This window comes from Cyprinodon variegatus, unplaced genomic scaffold (genome assembly GCF_000732505.1).
Source record: "Cyprinodon variegatus isolate N-32 unplaced genomic scaffold, C_variegatus-1.0 Scaffold12, whole genome shotgun sequence".
Taxonomy (NCBI): domain Eukaryota; kingdom Metazoa; phylum Chordata; class Actinopteri; order Cyprinodontiformes; family Cyprinodontidae; genus Cyprinodon; species Cyprinodon variegatus.
In genome coordinates this window covers 2,072,076-2,096,680 of record NW_015150465.1, presented here as the reverse complement: position 1 = coordinate 2,096,680, position 24,605 = coordinate 2,072,076, and the positions used below count along the sequence as shown (strand labels likewise).

The window sequence follows — 24,605 nt, the reverse complement described above, 5'->3', positions numbered from 1 at the left end:
TCATTTCTTCCTAACAACCAGTGATAGGCATCCAGAGATTCACAGAACCACGGTTACACCACAATTCCCTGCTGTTGAGGTTAACCTGAAAAGTTGTTAAAAGAGGGAATTTAGGACCCTTTTAGCTCATTGCTTTATATCAAACCTTTGCTAACAGAGTTTTATAAATGTCTGATAGAGTCTAGTTAACCATTGCAGTTTTATGATTGCTGAATGGTCAACCATTAATAACTGTTTTATCTATTTGTAGTAGTTTTTTTTCCTTTTTCAAAAAAGTAAAAAAAAAAAAAAACAATTCACTGGACTTAGTTTCCAAGTTTGAAGACGTTTCGCTTCCTACCCAGAAGGCTTTTTTTCAATTCCAAATGTCTGATTAGCATTGAGTTCAAGGCTTTATAGAGAAGACATAAAAAAGTTGTTACAAAGATATTACTAAGATGTGATGAATGATTATTTTAATAGGTTTAATTGTTTCCTTAGCTATTAAAGGTAACTTCTGATAGAACAAAGCCTAACCTTTGTTCTAAATAGTATTACGCAAATAAACTTGTCTTGCCGCGCCTAACCACATTTTGGCAAGGCAACACTCTCATTGTAATGTAACATTCTTTTCTTTTTTGTTGCTCATCAAATACGTTAAAAATAAGTTCTAACTTGTCATCTTGCAGTTTTATTGATTACACAGCCTTTTTATGGAATTGTGGCTACCAAATAGTTCCAGGCACAAATCCACATTAACACAAAAAGATGCATATTCCTTTACCTATAGCTATAATCTGTCTAAACCTTGGTTATATTCATGTTACTTTTAGAACCAGATTGCAAAGAAAATTACAACAACAGTTTTAGACGTATTTATATATTTTTCTTACCGAAAGACGTAGTCATGAGCATCAATCTCCGCTCCCGTTTTTGAGCCGTTCATGATGCCTGCGGTTCCCACCACAGCACAGCGCACACAGCCATCACCGCCTGCTTTTGGGAGGAGCAGCGGTTCCTTTGGCTTCTCGATCAGCTTCACTACAGGCAATATATCTGCAAATAAGCATTTCACATGGAAAGGTAGAGATAATGTATTTTCAACAGTTAATCTCAGGTAGTGAATCCTGCATGAAGACTACCACTGCTACATTTCTCAGTGTTTTAAGTAATTATTTGGACTTGGAGAGCAGCCCAAAAAAAGACAACAATGTTCAACTTTGTTTTGAGACTGTACCTTGAAAAAAAAAAAATCACATTTTATGTAAAAACTGTCATAGGGAAAAGAAATCCCATCCTATCAGATCTATTCTTCATTCTAAAATCATGTTAATTCTAAATTTGTGCAAAAATAAACAACTTCACATTATAGTATAAAAAAGCTATGCGTTGGAGCAAAGAATACCATCGCTGCTTCAATGCCAGGAAAGTACCATCCAAGTCTATGATTTTCAACAACTGTGAAGAGCTCAATAGAGGAGGATTTTCTGCACTTTATGATGCTCAACCAGCAAAGCTGTTCTTTGACACAGCCTTTTATATATCATCCATCATTCACATGTGGTGTCCTTACAACAGAATGAGAGCAGTCAAAGCTCTTGTTTTGAAATTAGCTTCAAATTATAATTATGTGGATTCAGGTGCAGTTTGTTATCTTATAAACTGCTATATTGACCCACAGTTCCTCCCAGGGTTTCTCCATGATACTGGTAAATCTAAACTAGATAATAAGTCATGCATCATTTTCCACAAGATCATTAAGATCTGTCAACACATGCTCCTTTCTTATTCTTCAATTCAATTCAATTCAGTTTATTTATATAGCGCCAAATTCACAACACATGTCATCTCAAGGCACTTTACTGTTCATTCTTCAGTTGCATGTTCTGCTAGAGAGCCAAGGCTGCTATCCCTCAACAATAACAGCTATTTATGGACATGTGTGATTGTCTACAGCTTACAGTATTAACCTTTTGAATCATTAGATCTCCCTTTTTTGAATTAATCTGTTGATCGGCCTCTGTTTGTGTAGTTTGTTGTTTTCTTTCCATTTAGAATAAAAGCGCTCCTTTAAAAAATGTTTATTATCCTGTGGACACACGCCGCGGCTCATATACCCAACCAAAACAGAGGACTATATTCATGGTTCACATTTAGGTTGTGAACATTTTTTAGGTGTGCTACAATGCTGTTCATTGTTTCAGAATAAATTGCTAGTGTAATAATTTAAGCTTTACTTATAAAAGCTAAAACTTTCATATAACATCAAGGTCGTTGCCCCTTGTGTTCAATAAAAATTCAGTCATACATCTTTTTCATTAAGTGGGTTTTTTTGGCTTTGTAGTTTATTTCTTAGCTCAAAAAGTTTGCATTGCCAGAGGCGTAGCCAGAAAATTTTTATAAGGGTGGCCAGGCATTAACCAATGTACACTGAGGGGTGGCCGAAAGTGGATAGGTGCCAGAACCTCAGGATCAATTTACAATGTTCCAACAGGAAAATTAACGAGCACAACATCCATATTACCTAAATAAAGACTAATTATACTTTCCTAACAAATAGACGCATATATTTCAAGATCCGTGCTTTCTAGATTAAAGGTATAGTGGAAACAAGTGTTTCAAGTTTGAGTTCTGGGGCGAACATCTTTTCTATTGTTATTACTTAATTACTTTTATCAATAATCATTATGCATAAATTGATATTTACAAGTATCTACACAAATTGATTATTTAATACGTTTTACTAAAATAGTTGTCTATCATTTCTATGAAGACTCAAGATGACTTACAGAGACATCATTTTCACTTTACCGCATATAACGCAAAATCTAGTTCTGGATTCTGTACTTATCGTCCTAAATTTTATTACATTGATGTGTATAATTAACAACAGTGTTTTTGTTGTCAAGTAATTGTTAAAGTATGACAAATTAAAATGTTTTGAATATTCCACCGGAGAGTATTACTGCTGCCAACATCTGTATTAGAAGGGAAAAAATGGTAGATCTATCTAGCTCCGCCCCTGCGCATTGCTGCAAAATATTTTTACCAGAGGCCAAAGTTTTTGTGAATTATCCCAGAATTTTATAGAGCAATAATGCTTGTGCATGCAAGTTGTGCTTAAAATATTATAACGCAAGTTTTTTGTCCATAAGCAAACCTTGAATGTAGAGCTCCTCTTTGGATGGCTTTGCATGACTGCAGGGCATCATATAAATCTGCAACTAAAGTCATCATATTAACTTTAAACAAAATCACATAACAAACACCTACCATCATATTTCATTTCCATATATCCAAAAGGACTGTTGAAGTGTGAAAGCCGGTTCCACTCTGTTATGTTGAAGTTTTCTTTGTGCAGAAACATGCGTATGTTGGGAAGGAAATTTCTCTGGAAAGTCTTGTCTTTGGAGTGGCGCAAAGACTTGGCACATGTCTGAGTATGGAAAAAGAAATTAGATTTAAAGATAACTAAAAGTGTTGGCTTGGTCGAGACAAGGGGTTCCAAAACTTTTTCACGCCAAATAAAAGAGTAGATTCTGCACACCTACAAAATATATTTTTCTATTTTTCTTTTTTTTTTTTTTTTACTTTTATTAACTATTCAGTAATCACAGTGCGTTCGCAAAATATTCATAGCACTGTACTTTTTCAATGACCTTATTGCGAATGGTATTTCATTCATCTTTTCCCTCTAAATTCTACACATAATCCCCCATTATAATAAAGTGGAAAAAGTTTTTATCGATCCTGTCTCCTAGCTCTACAGACAATTCATGTGACTTCATACGTGGTTTTTGCAGATTGACATGCACTGACAGCTGTGGGGACTATTAGAGACAGGCATGTCTTTAATTATGTCCAATAAACTCAACTACCACATCTGTACTCAATTTAAGATGTAAAAGCATCTCAAGCATGCTCAGTGGAAACAGGGTGAACATCATGCCAGTTTGGAGCTTCATAGTAAAGACTGAATACTTATTTAAAAGTCATAGCTACAACTTTACCATCAAAATAATTAATTAAAATAAATAATAAATCCACAGAATGTCTAGAGAGAAGAATACATGAATCAGTTTGATTGAAAAGATATCAATAATTTCTTTATAATTTCTTGTTCAAAATATATAAATGTTTATTTCTGGTTATGATGCCAACATTAACACAATAGGATTTTGTACCAAAGGGAATAGTAGGTTGAAATCCCATGAGATGGAGCTCAGGTGTTGCTAGTTACTAGTAGCTCTCTAACAGCGCTCACAAAAGGCTTCTTACCTGCCTTAGATTTCTCAAAATCAAGCCCAATAAACAAAATAGAAGCCAGAGAACCCACACATGCATGGGGAGAATATGTAAGCTCATTGGGAATTGAACCCAGGACCTTCTTGCTGCAAGGCAGAGGGGTTACAAATTGCCCCACTGTGCAGCCCTAATTAATTAATGAGTTATTCACTTATTTTCCTCCAGTTTTCTGAGGCTCCCCTGGTGCCTGCAGGCAGACTCCACAAAAAATCAATTTAGACCAGAGGTTCACAATTTTTTTATTTCTTATTTTATTAAAACAGTAACCCAAACTATTGCCATGGGTACAAAAAAGAAATTCTAAAAAGCCTATAAATAGAAATAAAAACATATATTCTAATATCACTAAACATGTATAGTTTTTTTTTTTTTGTTTGGGTTAAGTTCTGTAGAGAAACTTAAGACCCCCATACTTGTTAATTTGTGATCCCAAGAGAAGTCATGACTAAGACTTTGAAAAAAACTGGCCTAAACGGCTGAAAATAAGTTGCCTCAAACTACCAGCATGGAGACAGTCAAGGAGTCAGCAGCTTTGACTGCTGATGGTACAACAAAGAGCAAAGAAAACATGAACACAGCATAAAACACTTTCTAGGTACTTACTGTTGGTCTCGGAGGAGCATCAAAATTATATACATCGTCAAAAGCCCATCGAGGAAGCTTGCTGAAGGAACTCTTGTTCATGATGGGAATTGGGGTCCCAGCAGCTGTTCTTCGAGGTAAAGCATGTCTCAATGAATAAATGTTAGTTTCATCAATTTTTCCAGTCTGTGTGGGTAAACCAGGCTGCCGATTCAACTGTTCCATTCTTGGAATAAATCCATTGAATAATCTGCCTGCACTTTTGGACAGTTCTTTTCCCAAGAGGACTCTCCCACTTTAAGTGAAACAAACAAAGAAATGTTGAGTGTAAGCATTTAACAGAATGAATAATGTTGAATTATTTCAGAAGCATCTAACAATGAATAAATTAAAAAATAAACTTACTTTTCACCCCCTTGGTCATTTTTGTGGGAGATAACAATAAAAAATATTACTTCCACCGCCAGTATAAGACCAAACACCTTCAGATTTTGAGCTGCCATCCTAGATATTTTAGAGCTACTGTTCAAACCAAGGCTGGAGCAAAATTGACATAGAAACCATCTGGGTTTAAAGAAAGAACTGAAACACACCTTTTTGGTTGATTTTAAAACAAAAACGCCCATAAGGCCTCTTTTCAGAGAAAAGAACAGCTGTGGTTAAAAGAAAAAAGCTGCTGTCTTTATAGACCAAAGAGAGAAAAATGTATCTGTTGTCAGCTTTAGATATTCATTCACTCTGAAACAAAATGAAGGCTCATTTAAAGATTAGAATGTTATGAAATTGTAGACTTCGGTAAGTTGTCTGAAACCCATAAAAGTCCCTTACCTATCCTAGGATGTGGTTACATGAATCATCATCCAACAGAAACCTTCCTTACCAAATAGTCTGGAATTTCCCAGACACAAATGGATTTTTATTTTTTTTTTTTAGATAGAAATTTAACCACAAATAATAATGATGACTTTTATGTTCAACTGAGAGAACTTACCACTACTGTTATGACACAAGCCACGGCAATATGTTTTAACATTAGGAACCAATGCCCCTGCTGGTGTCTTTGCAAACTGTAGAAGTTTCACTGACAACACCTTTTACGACTATGTTTCCCAACATTTTTTAACTTTTGTAACCCTTTGGACATTTTGTCTTACCATGAGTATCCCCTTCAGTCAAAAGTATTGATGATTGTCCAAAAGTGGAACGTACAAGAACTGATTATAAAATAAAGACTATTTTACTTAATCTTTTAATCAGGGCATTTAGTTCTTATATTTTTATTTGTTCCATCTCATATATAAAAAAACCAATCATAAATATGTTGCCTGGAAGTTGGTAAGAATTTGAAATAAATACAAAATAAAATCATATCATAAACCTGTATTTATAAAACTGGTGCTCCTTTGAGTAACTCCCTTAAAATCACATTTAAATTTAATGAATTGGGAACAAAATTCAGAAAAAAAATCAGACTGACTTAATTAGTTTAACTTTTTTTTTCATCAAGACACCTGAGCTGCTTTGATGAGCTCCGCTAGCTCACTGTGATAATAAGGAAGATAGGTTTATTACAAATGCTGGATTAATCCTGGTTTAGTTTTTCTTGATAATAAAAACGAAACAAAATAAATTAATAAAGAAAAACTTGCATTAATTTTCCATTTAAGATGTACAGCTGTACCCGGATGGCCGGCATCATCAATGATGTGATTCCCCTCCAACAGTATATATATTCATGCTTTGTCTCGCTGTTTAATGCTAAAAACACAAAGATTAACTATTTTACTGTGGGATTTTCTTTTTATATTTTTCTTCTTCTTTTGGGGCCCCCCTTATTCAAGGACCCTTGAATGAGAACACCCCATCACACCCCCACTATGGACTGTTCTCCCTCCTGCCCCCTGGGAAGTGGCTTACGCAGCATTCTCTGCAGGTCTAGCAGGTTCTGCAATAACATTTCCCCGCTGCCATCAGACTGTTGAACTGTTGAAACTCCGATCAGTACTGCACAATATTTGAAAACATATTTGCACTACCAACGTGACAGATTTTTTCATAACCCCTTTAAATAGAACACAACTCACTGTTCTACTGCATTTTGCACCATTTTTATTTATTTTGCACTGCACTGAACCTTTCCATATTAATACATTTTGCATCACAATTAAACTGGTTTTCCTTTTCTCCTGCACTGTCAACATTCTTGATCACTGCTGCACTTTATATATGGAAATGTTCCTTTCACTGTTCTAAGCTGCTCATTTGCTGCTGAAAAACTGTATGCATCAAAATTTCATTTTGTTTATACTCTGTGTATACAACATAACAATACAGTTTGTCTAAATCTAAGTCAGCTGCAGGTGTAAAGACCAATAGGTCTATCATCAGCAAATAAAATGTTTACTTACTGCAGAGTTACATATGATGTAGCCTAATAAAATGGACAATTGCTTCTAAGTAAAACAAATGCTGTCATTTAGTGAAAAACTAGATTTGAATAAGAGTTCTGCAAGACTCCTACATGAAGTCTGGGGCACTTTGTAAAATTAGTTCGTACCTGAAAGATGATTAGAAATAGAAGAAAATTGTAAATGCATCATATTCTCCTAAATCACTCGTACAAACGATTTAAGAACAAGCTTGTGAGTACAAACAGTTCTTGCATGAGCCCCAATGTCCCTATCAATTAAAGGGGTTAGGAAGAAAATAGGACAGTGGTCTTGTTTAAAGTTGTTCAAGGATCCTATAGTTAGAGCCTGTTCGCTTCGAAAAAATCGTATTAGAGCTTTTGGAATCCAGTGCAAGTAAAGTAATGTATACTAGAGTATCCATCTAGAACATGTTTATATGTTTAATAATAATTTATTTGTTTTATCATATCCTATTCTAAAGTATAAACTCATTTGTGAATTGCATGTCACAGTGTTATGGTCACTGACCTCTTGGAGCTCTCTTCATGAGAGAACTCTCTCTTTGTGTTTCAGGTCTACCTGGCTGTTACAGGTGCAAGGTTGAAGCTCGTCAGCCACCTCATAAAGAGCTTCAACCCTGAGATGTCAGGCCCCTTTTCTCTTATTCACTGGGCCTTGATCTGCAGTGATTTTGTCTGTGAGCTGAGTGTTACTGTATGTTCATGTTGAACAATTGGCTAACCAAAGCATTTTCTGTTCACAGTGGAAGCTGGTAGGGGTTCTCTGCCATTTTTTAAAAACTGTTTTTCTCCTTGTTTCGTGGTTGACCAGGGAGTTCAGGTATTGTACTTTCTTTTCATTTCTGTGTTAGAAAATTGTTTATTTTATAAGTAAGGGGTGTTTTGTTTGTTGCTTTGGCCTTGGAGACCCTGAGGCTTAAAGGAATAGTACACCCAAAACATGATTAGCCTTCATTTTCTACTCACGCCCATGCTGAACAACACTCTGGAGTACTTTTTTGATATCTCAAATGCATCTGGAGATCTGGGAGGCTTCTTGCTGTCTGCTGACATTCAAATAATGGAGGTCTATGGTGTCCGAGGCAGAAAGGTCCATATAAGTCCACAAAAAACGTGTCAATATTCCTCCATACTGCTCGTCCATTGTATTCCAAGTGTCCTGAGTGGGTAGCGTCCATAATTTACTCGAAACAAAGTCATTTAGAATGTTTTTAGAGCATAAACAGTAGTGTATAGGATTTCCTAAAAGCGCGCGCCTGCGAGTACACGAGCCTACGGAAACCGTGGCAGACCAAACCAGATGAAAGTGCGCATCAGGCTAATCATGTTTTGGGTGTAATATTCCTTTAAAGCTGCCCTGTTTTGCTGTATTCTGTGATCCCTGCAAACTGTGAACAAATTATACGAGACCCCTCCGGGCAAGCTGAGAGACATAAGTCCTCCATCGTGTCATGGGTCACCGTCTAGGCCTCCTCCTGATGGGACGTGCCTGGAACACCTCCGAAGGGAGGCGTCCAGAGGGCATCCAGAAAAGATGTCTGAGCCACCTCAGCTGTCTTCTCTCAATATGGAGAAGGGGCTCTACTTCAAGCCTCTGCAAAATGACAGAGCTCATCACCCCATCGCTAGGGGAGAGTCCAGCCACCCTGCAAATAAGGCTCATTCCAGTCGCTTGTGTCCGGGACCTCCTTTAGATCATGATCCAGATTTCATGACCATAGGTGAGGTTAGGAACGTAGGGTGACTGGTAAATTGAGAGTTTTGCCTTTTCACTCACCTCTCTCTTCACCACGAAAGACTGGTGCAGCATCCACAATATAGCATCAGCCAGACCGATCTGTCTGTCGGTCTCCCACTTCACTCTCCCCTCACCCGTGAACAGAACTTTTATACTTGACTAAAAAGCTTAAGTTGATACTCTAACTTCTACAAAGTGTTTTTGAACAGTAGGATTCATTCTTGTACTTGACTAATAAACATAATACTTTTCTAACCTTTTGACAGCTCTGCTGTTTACCCAAGGATCCCTTCACCATTTGGCTGTATGATCTGGTGAACCGTAAAGTGCCTTGAGATGATATGTGTTGTAGGGGTGAAACGGTTCGAAAAATCCACGGTTCGGTTCGGTTTACAGTTTCGTGGTCACGGTTTTCGGTTCGGTAAATGTTGATTGTTAGGAAAATCTCTAAGCTGACATGTTGGTAGTGTTGCTGTTAGCTTTAACAATACAATGCTTACACACTGTTGCACTTTTATCCACAACTTTCTTTCCGCCGTCATCGTAGGTCACTAAATGCAAAGTGGTCCCATACAGCAGACCTATAAAGTGCTGCTGGCGCGTCTTCCAACTCCTGTTCTTTCCCACTCGCCATACCCACACAATTCTCCACAACAACTGATTTTTTTCTGCTACACCCGGCTACGCTGCTTCGCTTCTTCTTCTTGCTTACTACTGGTGGTTGGCTTTGGTCGCAGCACTGCCACCTTCTGCTCTGGAGTGTACATGCTTCGCCTATGAGAAAAAGGAGCAGCGCATGAACCAAATGCAACACACGCGAACCAAACCGAGACAGTCGAACCGAACGGTTCGGACGGTTTTCATAAACCGTTCCATCGCTAATGTGTTGTGATATGGCGCTACATTAATAATCTGAATTGAATATATATATATGTGTGTGTGTTTGTGTTTTTTAAAGGGTTGAACTTTGTAAGTAGTAATTAAGAGTGATTAGCCTTCAGACTTCACACCACATTGTTGCTGGAAAATTCTGATGCATGTACAGTAAAAGCTGTGCTGATACCAAGACATGTTTTCTCAGAGATCATATATACACTGCCTTTTAAATAGGATGGGTGGTTTTACATTTTTCAGACAGGTGTGGAACAATGTAAAAGGGCAAAGAACAAAATGAGAACCGACTGGTGCAGCTCTCACAGAAATTAGACTGAACACATATTCACACAACATTCTGGTTTATTACAACAGGTCCAATGTTATCCCGAGTAACCAACAGAAACAATGATCCATTGTAATTTTTTCAAGGTTATATGACAGGTGGAGGAGTGTAAGTGTATGTGATACAAATTATAAACACAACAAAAAAATACCAGTTAGTGGGATGGACAGCTGTGTTGAAATACTGCAAGGGAATTAAATTATTTGGAGTCCTGAATACGTCCTGCAGATGATAAGGTTCAATAGAAGCCTCAGATAGAGTAGAGTCTGAGTTGCTCCTCCAAGTCTCCTTCAGACATGTTCCCAAACGTCTCCTTATTGTCTTTCAGCAGTTGGAAGATTGCAGCAAGCTGCTCCCTCTGTACCCTGGGGAAAATACCACATACAACGGTTAAATTCTTAGAATGTTTTTTAAGAGAAAGATTTCTCTAAGATGAGAGGGCAGTTTCAAAAGAGCAGAGTTTAGAAAGCCATGACGAGGTATAAAGCCAGTTCTAGCATGTTCTGTGGATCCTGGCATAATGTTTTAAAAAAAGGCTAAGCTGGTCTCGACAAGTGTGGCTTTGACTAATTTAAGTAATCAGCAAGTAATCCTGACAAATGCACGTTTGCTGCTTTCTTTAAGAGACCGTGAGGTCGATCACAGATTCAATGATGCAGTGAAGTATAGTGGATTGACTGAATGCCTAAATAAATCATGTTCTAAAAGAGCAGCTGTAAACTTAAAAGCTTCTCAAACAAAAATTGTAAGATGCATGAATCTGACAGCTATTTTTCTCACTTTTCATCCTTTTTTAGTTTGATTAAATTTTTATGTCAAGAATGGTGTTTGGCATGAAAACTCTGGAAAAACAGAAACAAATAAACCCACTTTTTTCCCACAGTTAAGAACATTTAGCAGATTGGTAGTATTAAATCAAAATAAGGTACAAATTATTTGTACTAATTACTTAAAAAGTGCCTTCACACATATTTGATAATCTTATCCAGGTATTAAAAAACAAGTCTTGTGTGTCTGGCACTTTGACTACATGTTGCTGAAAATGCAGTCAGCATAAAAGATTGTCTGAAGATATAAGATATGTTAAGGTTACTTAATGCAACTCATAAATTGATGTAGTTAAGTCATTCTTACTTAAATATTAATATGGTAGAAGTGAGGCTAGACGATATGGCCAGAACTTATATCGTTCCCAATTTCAGTTACTATGATGTAATTAAAATATCTATAGAAACAAAAATAAAATCCTGCCAAGAAAGGCCATAACAGATGCCTATCCAAGCTTATTAATGTTATGTCAAGTCCATGACCCTACTCCAATATAATAAAAAAAAAAAATGTTTTAATTGTTGTTAAAAAAACAAAAACAGAAAACATGTTAAATTTTCTAATGCTACAGATATGGGAATTATCTTTCCCCTATTTAGTCCATAGCTTCTTGCCTCTTTCACATTCGTTGTCATGGCCTGCTTTATTTTTTTGTAATTAACTTTTATAAGTTCAGGAAGAAAAAACAAACGGGGAGATTATGTTCCAAATTCACTATAATACATTAGCAAAACAACTAATAACGTATAAATAGCTCTAAAAAAAAAAAAAAGAAAAAAAGACTAAACTGATTGAATTCCAGAAATCTAACAGTTGATAAACCCTCATTGATGCTATAGGCAGCACTTTCCAATAATTACTTTTTTGGTTGTTTTTTAAACTTCCCATGTTACTAAAAACAAAGCTACAGAGCCCTCTGGGTGTCAGGGTAAAAAAAATAAATAATAAGCCGGTGGAAATCCATGGGCACGGATTGATAAACTGAGGTTTTTTCAATCTGTGCGCGCAGATTAAGAAACTATGCTCTCGGTTTATTAACCCCTGCGCTAGGATCAATAAACTGTGTGCCCTGCTTTGCATCCGTTCCGTACACAGCTGCTCCGGAACCTTCAGAGTTTGATGCATGGGTCGCACCTACAAGGTAAGTTTAGTCAATTAAGTCAATTTAGTTTTTATATATATATATATATATAAACATATAGACTTAGTGCAGTGGGATGCTTTAATGAGCATGCTTTAGAGCTTGAACTTGTATGGAGTAGGATGAGTTGCGGTATCTAATATGTACTTTTGAATACTTAAGTATTTTCAAAAATGAGTACTTCAATACTTTAACTAGAGCAGAGCTTTTACTTGTAGCTTAAAAAGATTTGACTCTGAGTATCAATACTTTTACTCAAGCACTACTGTTGAGCACATCATGTACCACTGGTTGGGTGTTGTCAGCTCAGGAGGGAAAGCCGCAACAATTTTAATTGCAGCAGACCCATTGACAGACAGCTCATTTTCCGCATGGAATGTACGTATGTCAAGTATAATGAGCACTTAAAGGAACAAGTTAGACGAACTCCAAGCCCTAGCAGGCAACAAGCAAGAATATAGGCTATGCAGTATTATGTGTTTTACTGAATTTTGGCTGCCGGATCATATTCCTGAATTCAAAATGTCTCTATCAAGCTTCCCAACTATTCAATTGCAGAAATGCCCTGGTCACATCAGAGAAGTACAAGAAGCTGGGTACAGGGAGCTGGTGAACTGCTTTGTGGAATGTTTAAAAAAAAAAAAAGTCATCTGATCTCAAAAGTGAGATGATTGTAGATTTTTATAGAAGAAACAGGAACAAATAGAATTTTTTAACATCATGGGATAGGAATTGGAGGTGGTGGAGAAGAATAAGTTCCTTAGTGTTCGCCTGGAAAATAACAAACTTGACTAGAGAGGCAAACGTTAAACCGTCAACAAGAAGGGACAGAGCAGATTGTACTTTTTAAGAAAGCTTGGAGACTTCAGGATTGGCAGTAATATGCTGGACATCTTCTATAAGTCTGTTGTGGAGAATATCGTCTTTTCTGCCATCAGCTGCTAGGGTAATAACATTAGAGGAAATCACTTTGAAAATTGGAAATATATGATAAAGGCCAGCTCTGTTCTAGGAGCTCATCTAGAACCTGTAGATGAATTGATAAAAAATAAGTTTTCATAAAATAAAAAGCACTATGGATAACAGTAAGCATCCTCTCCAGAATACTGGTAAATACCAACATATCTAACGCAAATCAGACTGCTACCAAAGATCCCTTCTGCCTACAACTATCCATATCTACTACTTGTTAAGGAAAGCTGGATGAGATACTTTAACATTTAATATCCCTTTTAATAAAGTATTAACTGAATTTGCAGGTACAGGCACTCAAAACATGGATGTTTGGTGATATTATCGTGGGCTCTCTTTTTTTTTTTTTAAGCTAAATCTTTTAAGCCTAACAGCTGAGCAGTGCAGCCTAGAGCTGCAAAGCACCTGTATGTGGTGTCCACCATTGCTCAGGTAACCAATACGCTGCTGCTTTTTCTGCTTGGCTCGAAAAACCTGTCCCTGGAGTCAGTCGGTGACAAAAGCTGTAATCCCTACTGCATATGTTCAGATCTCATATCGCCATTACTGTGTAAACTGTATTGCAATGTATATTACTATTGAAACATTATCCAGACATACCCAGATGTACCCGTTGCCTGGCAGCAATGGGTACGGTGGCCAGGAACGGCCATGGTTATCTGGTTCCTTTGGTTGGATGGCTCCCTACTCTGGCGTCTGGGGGCAGATATGTGCTTTATTGGGGGGGTTGCTGTGGGTAGGTTTTGGCTGGCGTTGTGAGGGAGGTGTCTGTCTGAGGGGTGGGTTGTTTGGGGGTTTAGCTGGGTTGGTAAGGACATGTGCCAGCCATGGCCCCAGCTTTGGGACCACCCTTGGTTGCTGCTAAGCTAGGTATGATCAGGTGAATGATTGGCAGGACCTGGGCTCTTCCCCGTAGGGTAGTGTTGAATCCTAGTCTTATTTTTTTCCCACAGCTGGAACCGTAAAAAAGGGCTACCTACCTGAAATTCGATCTGCATCAGTGTTAATATGATGTAGGCTGATAAAAGTACCAAAACACAAAGGCGAGAAAATGTAATTACTGACATAAATCAATGGTTTGGGCATGAGCACTGACTAAATAGATAAAGCACCAGGATTAAGTAAGGCTGGTTGTTAGCCTGTTCTGTACACTGCAAAAACAATCTAGAAATAAGTAAAGATTTCTTAAATTAAGTGTATTTACCCTTAATTTGAGTAGGTAAATAAGACGATTTGCCAGTGGAATTAGTATTTTTACTCTTAAAATAAGATAGTTAGATAAAATGCACTTGAAATAATAAAATGCAATTATTTTTTTTCTTATTTTAAAGGTTAATTGTCTTTTTCCATTGGCAAAGTGTCTCACTTACCTCCTCAATCCAAGAAAAAATGCACTTATTCTAAGAAAAAATTACTTGTTAAGATTTTGCAGTATAGGAGACTAGCGGCAAGCAATAAAATACCAGAGTTAGTTATGTTTTGTGAAAATGAGTCAAGGCTTAATTAAGCCAGGAAAATCCCGGCTTAATCCGCTACCTTGGTTTTGCGAAACAGTCCTCTCGTCCAGGAAACTGTGTGTACCAAATCCAGAAAAAACATAACCAAACAGAATCTACATATAAAAACTATTACATTCAATCATTTTTGAATGTAAATGATTTAAACAGAAAACTGTGTACACCTGGCATTACTTAAAAAACGACCTTACCAATGCGTGCTCACATCTTTCAGTTTTACATTTCTACAGACCTCCATGTATTTTATTGAGATTTTATCGATGGTTTAAACTCAGAATATCACAATTTTAACATGAGAAAGAATTATTGATGGTCTTGATTAAATCTTACAAATTAATATCCAAAATATTAAAAGTCTGTTGTGCATTCATATACCGCCCACTAAATAAAATAGAAGTCTATAGCAGTAATATATTAAAAGAAAAGCTCTAAACACCATATGGGATGCTTTTCTTAAGCAGGGAGCGTTAAGCTGGTTAGGGTTAAAGGTAAGATGGATGGAGCTGATCCAGGACAATCCTGGACAAAAACCCGGCTGTAGAAGACTTTATTCTTGTGAGTCGGTTCAGTAAAAACCAAGACATAAATAAGTAACATAATAGCTAAATAAAAGACTTGAAAATAAACACCTCTAGATGACTCCATTCACTTTCATTGAGTTATTTGGCAGAGATTTTTAAAGCTGGTACAGAAATAACACAAAAGAATAGCAGCTGTAATTGACTCTTTAAATTCTTAACCCCATGGGTACTGTAAACAAACCCTCTCCACACTATTCAGATATTCTTGTATAAAATTTTCTCTAAAACTGTCTAAAACTTTACATATACCTTGCTTATTGTATATTTCACAATCTTAAATTTTTGTCTGTTGCTGTGAAGTTTCTATACTGATAATGATTAATTCATTTATCAGTGTTTAATTGTAAAATAACTCTGTATGTTCTCCAACTGTACAAATAACTCTTCAAGTGTTGAATAAAAGTCATGTGCTATAACTCTTCTCAGAGGTGCATTAGGATAACAGCTGGTTATGGTAAAGTTACAGAGAAAGTTCTTGAAATGTTGGACAGATTTGGTTGTGGGCAAACCTTCACTGACATGCAGAGCTTAAACCAAAGCTGCCATCCTAACAATAGAATAGCTTTTATTTAGTTCTAGTAATGTTGGAATTGCACATTTGTGGGGTAGATTGAAATAGGCTGCAATATAGTTCATATTAACAAAAAAATAATAAAACCCAGTGTGATGCAAACTCCTCAAATACTCAGCTCATCTGAGTGCAGAGCAATCACCTCTGGAATCAAAGGTCTATTACATTCAGAAACCTATATAGAAAGAAATAAAACAGTTTTGCGAGCAGTTTTACATATGAAAAGTTTAGGCATTTGATCAGCAGAAATAACTGAATTTTTTATTAAATAAACTGGAATACCATTTTTTTTGGAATCTGTGAACAACTTTTGAGCATTCATTAATTACCATTAATCCTTTTAACATATTAAGCGGATGATGTAAACTGTGCACCGCCTCTGGTGTCAAAGGATATATTGCAACATATTTTCAGTGCAGTCTAAGTCAGTATCAAACCCATCCCCATAGAAGCAGACGAGTGAAGTGGAAAATATTTTTATGGGATTTAAGCTAAAAGCAGGATGGCTGACCACAAACCTCCAATCGTCTGGTTAGGTGAGTAATCAAAGAGAAAATGTCGACTGAGAGGGAGCGTAAAAAGGAGAACCTGACTGATGCCTAATAACTATCTATTTTTCAAAAATAACAAAATTAATTAACTAGAAACATTTTACTATCAGAATGAGATACCATACTTGCCAACTCTCCCTTTTTTTAATGCAGGAGACTCACGATTTTTTATGTTATCTCCCGCCGAACTCCTAATCAGTAATTTCTCCCACTAACCTCCCTATTTTTCACAGAAAGAAAAAAGTACGATTGTGGGGGATATATACATTGTCATAACGGAGGCAAGGTATGCGCAATGAGTCCCTATATGCCCCTCCCCGGACTTTATTCAGCCGTTACAACAGTTAAACCAGTTTTTAGCGTGCAGTAACTTCTTTTTCCGAGCTGTTTTTGAACATACCATGAGCATAAATATGCTAATACAGAAGTTTGACACGAGACGCAATGCTAAGTAGAGGTGAATGTGAGTAAACCAGCGCCAAGAAGTAAAACATGTTTCAGTTTTTTCCAAAAAAAAAAAAAAAAAAAAGGGGTGTAGGGTGTACGCTTTGTCACAATGGCTGTGTCCAAATGTCCACCCTAACCACTATATAGGGCACTGTATAGTGATTACGCCATTTTAGATGAGTGTCCAAACGTCTAGTTGATGAAACATAGAGGGCTCTAAATTTCCCACAATGCACCTTGAAAAGAAGTGATCATCCAGGGTCACTAGATGAGCAGATATATCCCGGAATGCTTTGCGAGGACAGCTCTATGTGCTGTCACGGTGGCCCGATTTTGGTTACAGCTGTTGCTACCCGACAGCAGCAACAAATAAAGATGGCGCAGGCACCGTGCGGGGAGGAGGAGTCATGTGACAAACAGGGAGCAAAAAGAAGTGATCATCTGTCTGAACAGTAAGTTATCTGAGTTCACTATAAAGTCCAATATATAGTCCCCGCTCTATATAGGGAGTGAGGGATTTAGGGGTTAGGGCAGACATTTGGACACAGCAAATGTCTGCAAATTAGACTTGTTAGTTAAATGCTGACAAGGTAAAACATGCCAATATATCAATATGTACAGTAATTTCAAAGGTTGCTACCTCCATAACATTACTTGCTAGTTCTTAATTCTTGGAATAAATCCATTCCTCTTTCATTTCTGGGGAGACGTCATGCACACAAATGCTCGTTATATATTTAAAATAAGTATTATGGTCACAATAGAGAGACGAGAGTCAGGGAAGAGATGTAAAAAAATAAAAAATACATGACATAAAATGAATTTAAATTCAAAGGCCATCACAGTTTTACTCTTCTCTTCCTAATTCTATCTCAAAATGTTACTTTCTCCTTTTTTTCCATCAGGAATTAGAGGTAGGGAGAGATATTATCTTTTGCAGGGAACCAGGCAGGTATTATGAAAAGGTTTTCTCAGATATTTCACAATAAAGGTGAAATTGACTTTAATAGACTGATAAATCACTCTGAAAAATGAGCCCCGATCACTTCTAAGAAGATGTCCCTGGATAAATGTCATATTATCTGGAAACTGGTTTGCCAGATACTGTCATATTATTCCATTCAATTTTAATTTTTCTGCACACTAGTGGCCGTATCTCTGCTGGTATTAAATTAAACAATTTATGTGAAAAGTTACAGCTTTGAATAAGTTGTCTTTTTTTAAATGCATGAATTTGAAGTTAGGTGGATGTGGCCACTTTTCTTCGGGGAACAGCCAATTAATCGTTGAGATGGTGTTAGTCAGTGGTCCACAATTTTCAATTTGATCCCCGACGCTGCATACTAAATGCATTTCAGGGTAACTGCCTTATTATTTATCCTGCAAATTATTTCAACAATTAAAAAGGCTTTTTTTTTATTTTTTTTTTTTTACGTTTCCTTAAAAATTATTATTTCAATGACAGAGAAACCAACTTTTCAGAATACAGTTCCTTCTTCTGGTTTAAAACAAGGCATGAAAAGGCACAACCCAATGGTTGGTAAGAATGAGAAAAAAATGACTTCAGTGAGATGATAATTCAACGCTAATAATTATAATAAATTAAATACTCATATACAATTATAATAATAATTATAATTATTATATTATATAATAATTATAATAATAATTATAATCAACTACAACTGTATTTAACTGGACAACCTTGAAAATTGTAAGTGATGTGATACTCTAGCGCCCTCTTGTGGGAGAAGACAGAAAGAAACCCATCAGGGATACAATCAACACCTGCGGATGGACACCTGTGGACCACAGATCTACTGCAGGTTAACAGGACTGCAGGGGGGGGACAAGAAGTGGGAAGGTGTGAGCAACACTGCATTGTTAACCACTTCATGGCCACATGAGGCTAAAGAGCTGCTGACTGTACATCACAGCTCAGGTTAAGGTTGACAAAATACTAATTATGCAAGTTGTTTCATCCATTGGCCAGGAGGGAGCTCTCTAAGGACTTCTAGTAAAGTATATCTCATACTTAACTATGTGTCTGCTCCTTTTTCCGGCTATCAGACAGATATCGTCTGCTTTGCATTTACTGCTGCAATTATAGGAGCAGGTTGTGTATATTTGTTATAGAAAAAAAATCCAACCATCTTCGACTTTTCTTCCCCAAGTAGTGGTGACCTAACGCGTGGCTTTGTGTCTTTAAATCCCCTGTTATGCATCCGTCAGACAGCTAAGGGTGTTAAGTAGAGGCTCAGTATCATCTTTACTCTGTCTCGCGTAAAGCTGTGCCCTAATGCAACAGACAAACATGCACCATGCAGGACTAGAAGCAGAGAAATAAGAGGATGGAGGACGCCCCGACTTTTAATGGAAAGAGAAAACAAGCTTTTCTTTTGGTCTGGAAACTGCTTTTTGGGGGTTATAGGTTAGATTTTTGCTATTCTTAGATGAGAACTAGTTACAGGCTGCCAATTTATGCACATTTTGGAGCAGACAACACCGGAAAAGCACCTACCATCTAAAAAAAAAAACAAAAACAAAAAAAACAGTTTTTGATCTTTTTATCCTCATTTGTCAATCATTTTGTAGAAATGAATAAAAGGGCAACTTTTGGCAAGTTGTTTTAAAGGCTAATCCTTCATAAACCACTGATTACGGATCAACGTGTAAATCCAGCAAGTTTTTGCGCACAAACAAGCAATTTGACTTCGGTTTCACACCTTCACAGCATTCATCCCTACATCAACCGTCCTCCACTTATCCGGGATTGGATTGCAGGGATTACAGGTCTAGGAGGAACCTCCTTCAGATCCCTATGTGTTCTAAGGCATGTGAGGACATGTAGTCCCTCCAACTATAGCTCTAAGTCTTCTGTGACGTTTAGTTTATAATATTTACTCACAGGTAAGGACTTTGAACTAACTGGGATTAAAAAAAATAAAAGTCAAAGGAGGAAAGTCTTTGTTGTTTAACTTAAATTTTCTACCAAAACAGGGGATTTGATTTCAAAAAGCAACAATAGCATCTAAATAATGTGATGAGTAACATAGCTATGTTATTTCCTGCATGGCTATCAGTCCCATTAACTATTCTCACACTAAAACAGCAAACTAATGCATTAAATAGAAACATGATTTATGTTTGTAGAGTGAAAAGCATAAAAAAAGAGTGAAACTAGTGTCTAATTGAATATTACTTAGATATCCATTACATTGCAGGTGAATGATGAAATGATTAGGCTAGTCTCGCAGCAAATGAGCAGACAGTTTAGTCTCTGTTTGCTGCATGAAGATGCATCTAAACAAAACATGACAAATCTTAATTTTTGGGAAATGCTCTGATGCGACTCAGGGGATCTATAGCTCATCTGTTTTAACAAAGCTGAAGAAGCATCTAGACATGAGAGGAAGCTGAGAGGCTAGGATTTAGCATTTAATAGCATATGTACTGTATATACCACACTATACTGTTTAAGGTGCTCAAGTTGAGGAAGTTTGATTTGTTTTTACTCTGCAAGAAATCATTTGTTTACATGTAATATGGCTGCTTTGAATTTTGCATATGTATTACCCACAGAGCATCATGGGTAATTTTAATATGGTACATATGTGGCGCATCTTATAAGAAATGTGTTTTTCACTGACCTTTGCTCCTCTTCCAGCTCTTCTTTGGACATCATTGCCTCTAAATGGTGTGATCGTGCCTTTCCAGGAACATACTTCAAGGAATTATTTGCATCTGATTCCACTTTCACTATTCAAAGAGGAAAAAGAAAGGGGACACAAAGATTAAACGTGAATAAACAATAGATATATTGTAATCTCGAAAGATTGAATGTGACCAAAAATGCTTACGGTTGTCCCCAGGGCTCTCTGTGGCTCCTTCTGTCTGAGGAGAAGAGAAAGCACACTTTAGGAGCTCCGTACCAGAGAGCCCGATGAACGACCCGCGGCTCCTCCCTGACGAGGCTTCGCACGAGTCCACCTCTAAGCTGGAGCTCAACGTGGAGGACGAGTACTTGACACATGCACCCTCTTCTGTCTGAAAGTGGGGGTGTTCCTGCTCCTGTCAGAGAATTTCAAAGAAAATCAGAAGCTTCCTGTCTGTTATTTTGCTGTTGTTGCCTCTACTGAATCTCATGTGACCCAGGCGACTGGGTGCGCTTTCATTTTGAGGTGTGCAAGTTATTCTCCTGTCTCAGATGACATATTATGACCATTTATAAATGGTTAACATGGGTCAGGTATGGCCGGAGAGAGGATAGTGAAAGCCTTCCCCACAGGTTCCCATCGTTGGACCTTTCAAAATAAAAGCCAAGCCAAACAAGATATTGTAATCTTAAATGTTTAGAAGTTTCATTTTTGCTCTACATTGATTTAACATGAAGAAAATGGAGCTGATATGATAAATCAGAAATACTTTAATAATCCCAGAGGGAAATTACTTTTGTTACACACTGACAAATGACAGTAAACTTAGATGTTCAGCTAGTATTAGTTTACGTTTGTAGTCCAATTTTCTTTCATTTTATCAATAAATCCTTGCATTCTTATTTTCTTTTGTAAGTACCCCCCCACCCCAGTCTATATAAAAAACTTGTTTGCAAAATGTCAGAGTAATCATCCATTTTCCTTCCCCATTATTATTTGTTGTGATTCCTCGCCTCAATTTACTTGCAATTAATGTCACTATAGTGTTCAATTCTTTGTCCAGGATTACTTTATAAATTAATTTCCTGTGTGCACCATTTAAAAAGACTTGCAAAACTGCAAATTTAATATTTAAATTCAGTTTTTAAGTCTTTTGGAAATTACTATCAGAGTTGCGATGAACCAGTTTACTTTTAGGCAGTATTTAAAATGCCTTGTTTGCTGACTTTCATCTTATTCAATGTATGATCTAGGTTTATTTTAGGTCAGATGGGTTTGTTGGCCAGTTAAGCATGGTAATTACATGGTCTCAGTGACACCTTTGGCATTATAGGTTGGTACTAAGGGGTGCAGCTATCTTAATTATTATAACCAGTGTTTTGCAAGAAAAAAGGCAATTACTTTATTTATTTCTTTACCTTACCCTCTTGTTGCAGTGTCAACAAACTCTCCCGTTAAGGTGTAAGATATCACATATGCCTTTTTTGTAGATTTTATTTATTTTTTTTAAAAAAAAGGGTTTCATTTTTGTCATTATTTTTGAAATAAAAGTAACAGCTAAAAATAAATCCCCCTATTTATCTTTAGATCCTTTTTTAAAGGGTAGTTTTTAACCCTTTATAGGGCAATCAGTGAAATACTTTAAATATCTAAATTTCAAGCAAAGAGTGCACTGCAAAAAATTGAAATCTAAGTCAGCCAATTTTTCTTAAAATAGGTGCATTTTTTTCTTGAATTGAGCAGGTAAGTGAGACACTTTCCAAATGTAATAATAAAAATTTATTTAAATCTTTATTTAAAATAAAGAAAAAAAGATAGTCTCCTATTTCAAGTGCATAATATCAAATGATCTGATTTTAAGGGTAAAAAAAATGCTCCTTCCACTGGGAGATTTTCTTGTTTACTTACTCAAATTAAGGGTAAATACACTTATTTTAAGACATTTACACAAATGTATAGATCATTTTAGTAGTGTGTTATTATTGGAATCCAGGACAAGACCGTATTGCCTTTGTAACATTCAAAAAATGTGTATAATTTGAGGACATAAATGAATGTCAATGTAATAAGAGATACCAACTTGCCTGCATAGATTAAGAAAAATAACAAGACATTTATGAGAAACACATTTTTTAGGCTTATTAATCTTTTAACTTTGCTTTTTGGCTTTTCAATTAGCTTTTTGCCTTTTTTCTTGCCTCATTAACCTTTTTTTCATCTTAATTTACAGTAATATATCATTTAAAGGCTCGTCTAATTGGTCAAAGGCCAAAATAAGATGTAAAGCCATGTAGCAGCATCTTTAAGGAATGGCTGGATATAGATCTTGTGCTTCTAGACTTCACTGAGGGATGGGGGGGGAGACTCCATTTCTAAGGGGTATCCAAGTGATCAGAAATGGTAACTTGCCCTATAAAGGATTAATGCTAAAATAAAGTATGGAGTTGCATCGCATCCCTTGCACCTTGTTAAACCAGAGCTCCCTCAGGCTGTGTCGTCCAGACGCTGCCTGCACTCAGCAGATTAAGGGAGAATTATGCAAAGAAGCAAATCTCTAAAGCGATCGGAACTTCGCTGCAGGATGTCGGGACCTACTCACAGATTTCACTACATCCCAGTGGTCGTGTGAGCTCCCACTGATCTCGCTCCAGTTGTCTTCCTCCTTCTTCTTCCGCTCGGCTGCTACGTGACCGTTCAGCTTCGCCGACCCTTCGGCCGCGCGCTCTCCTTTACGACTGAAGCCACCGCGCGCGTTCGCCGAGTCCGTCGCGGGCAGCGAGCCTTTCAGCAACGACGTCGCGACCACGATTGCGAGCAACGTGAAAATGACAGCGGACAATATGAGAGTGACGTCCATTGTTGGCCCGCCCTCCCCCCTTCAACGTTCACCTGAACCGCCAGACAGCATTTACTTCAGCTAGCCATCCCGCTGCTGCTGATAACCCTGCAAACGCCAAACATCAACGTTAACGAGCAGTTTATCTCACCTAACTGAACGTCACATCCTCCGGTTACGCCCCCTCCCCTCCATCTTTAACGCCGCCCTCTTGGTCAGCATTCGCTGGGCAGGTGGGTTGGCACGAAACGGTTCAACGTGTCTGCGTCTGGATAATCCCATAAACAGGACAATCTGGCGGATTCAAATAGTCCCTGACAAGGTCCCGTGTACTGATGAACCTGTTAGCTTTAGGGAAAACAGTCTTATTTACCAACCAGCGGAGTGTATGGCAAGCCGTTTTAACATACATTCGGTTTCGTCTGACCATCCATAATTACGTTCCAGATAACTTAAAATACATTTTGACTAGACAGAACTACATTTTGACTATCCGGAAAGGTAATTTAAGATATCTGTATTTACATTCTGATTAGGAAGAATAATAATTCAAGATATCTTAAATTACATTTAGACTAGTCAAAATTCTTTTCAAGTCATCTCAAATGACTTTCCGTCCTTTGGATAAAACTGACTGTAAGAAATCTTTTAGGAATGATCCTCCTGGACGCTCATTAAAAAGATCATTACACATTTTGACTAGTCAGAATGTCAATTTAAGATATATTTAATTAAATTCGAGATATCTTAAAAGGAATTTAGAATAGTCGAAATTACAATCCAAGATATCTTTCAATTTTTCTGTCTAGTCATTATTTGCTTTTAGGATATCTATAATTGAGTTTACTTTAATAATAATCAATTTAACTTAGATATAAATACATGTAATTACTAGTTTTATAAAGAACAATTATTGATAAAAGTATGTTAGTAATGACAATGAATAAGATGTTTGCACCATAACTCAACCTGAAATTTGTCCACACCTCAAATTTGGACAGCATGGATGTTTAAATGTATGCGTCTATTTGTTATCAAAGGCTGTAGGAAAGTATAGTTGTGCTCGTTCATTTTCCTGTTGGAACAGTGTAAATTGACTCTGAGGTTCTGGCACCTTTCGGCCACCCCTCAGTGTACATTGGGTATTGCCCCTTATTAAAATGTTCTGGCTACGCCTCTGTGTTGGATTGAACCACTAACCTTTATTCCAGGTTAGACCACTGTTATTTCAGATTGTGATTAATCTTTCTG

General features: G+C 37.0%; 2 protein-coding genes across 2 annotated transcripts in view; both read right to left on the bottom strand.

The window, feature by feature from the left end:
- Positions 1-5,472, bottom strand: part of LOC107088933 (alpha-N-acetylgalactosaminide alpha-2,6-sialyltransferase 1-like) — a 14,741-nt gene extending 9,269 nt beyond the window's left edge. Inside the window, exons 1-4 of the mRNA XM_015381404.1 lie at positions 5,272-5,472; positions 4,888-5,161; positions 3,253-3,415; positions 881-1,035 (exon numbers count right to left, since the gene is read on the bottom strand). Of these exons, the coding sequence (XP_015236890.1) occupies positions 881-1,035; positions 3,253-3,415; positions 4,888-5,161; positions 5,272-5,369 (690 nt within the window). The 5' untranslated portion in view covers positions 5,370-5,472. The remainder of the gene's footprint in view (positions 1-880; positions 1,036-3,252; positions 3,416-4,887; positions 5,162-5,271) is intronic.
- Positions 5,473-10,241: 4,769 nt separating this feature from the next.
- LOC107089638 lies at positions 10,242-23,499 on the bottom strand. The gene is made up of 4 exons (XM_015382539.1): positions 23,118-23,499; positions 20,723-20,933; positions 20,513-20,621; positions 10,242-10,619 (listed from the first exon to the last, which is right to left on the bottom strand). Exons 1-4 carry the CDS (start codon positions 23,373-23,375, stop codon positions 10,505-10,507), a joined length of 693 nt encoding a protein of 230 aa, XP_015238025.1. The 5' UTR covers positions 23,376-23,499; the 3' UTR covers positions 10,242-10,504.
- Positions 23,500-24,605: the final 1,106 nt, after the last annotated feature.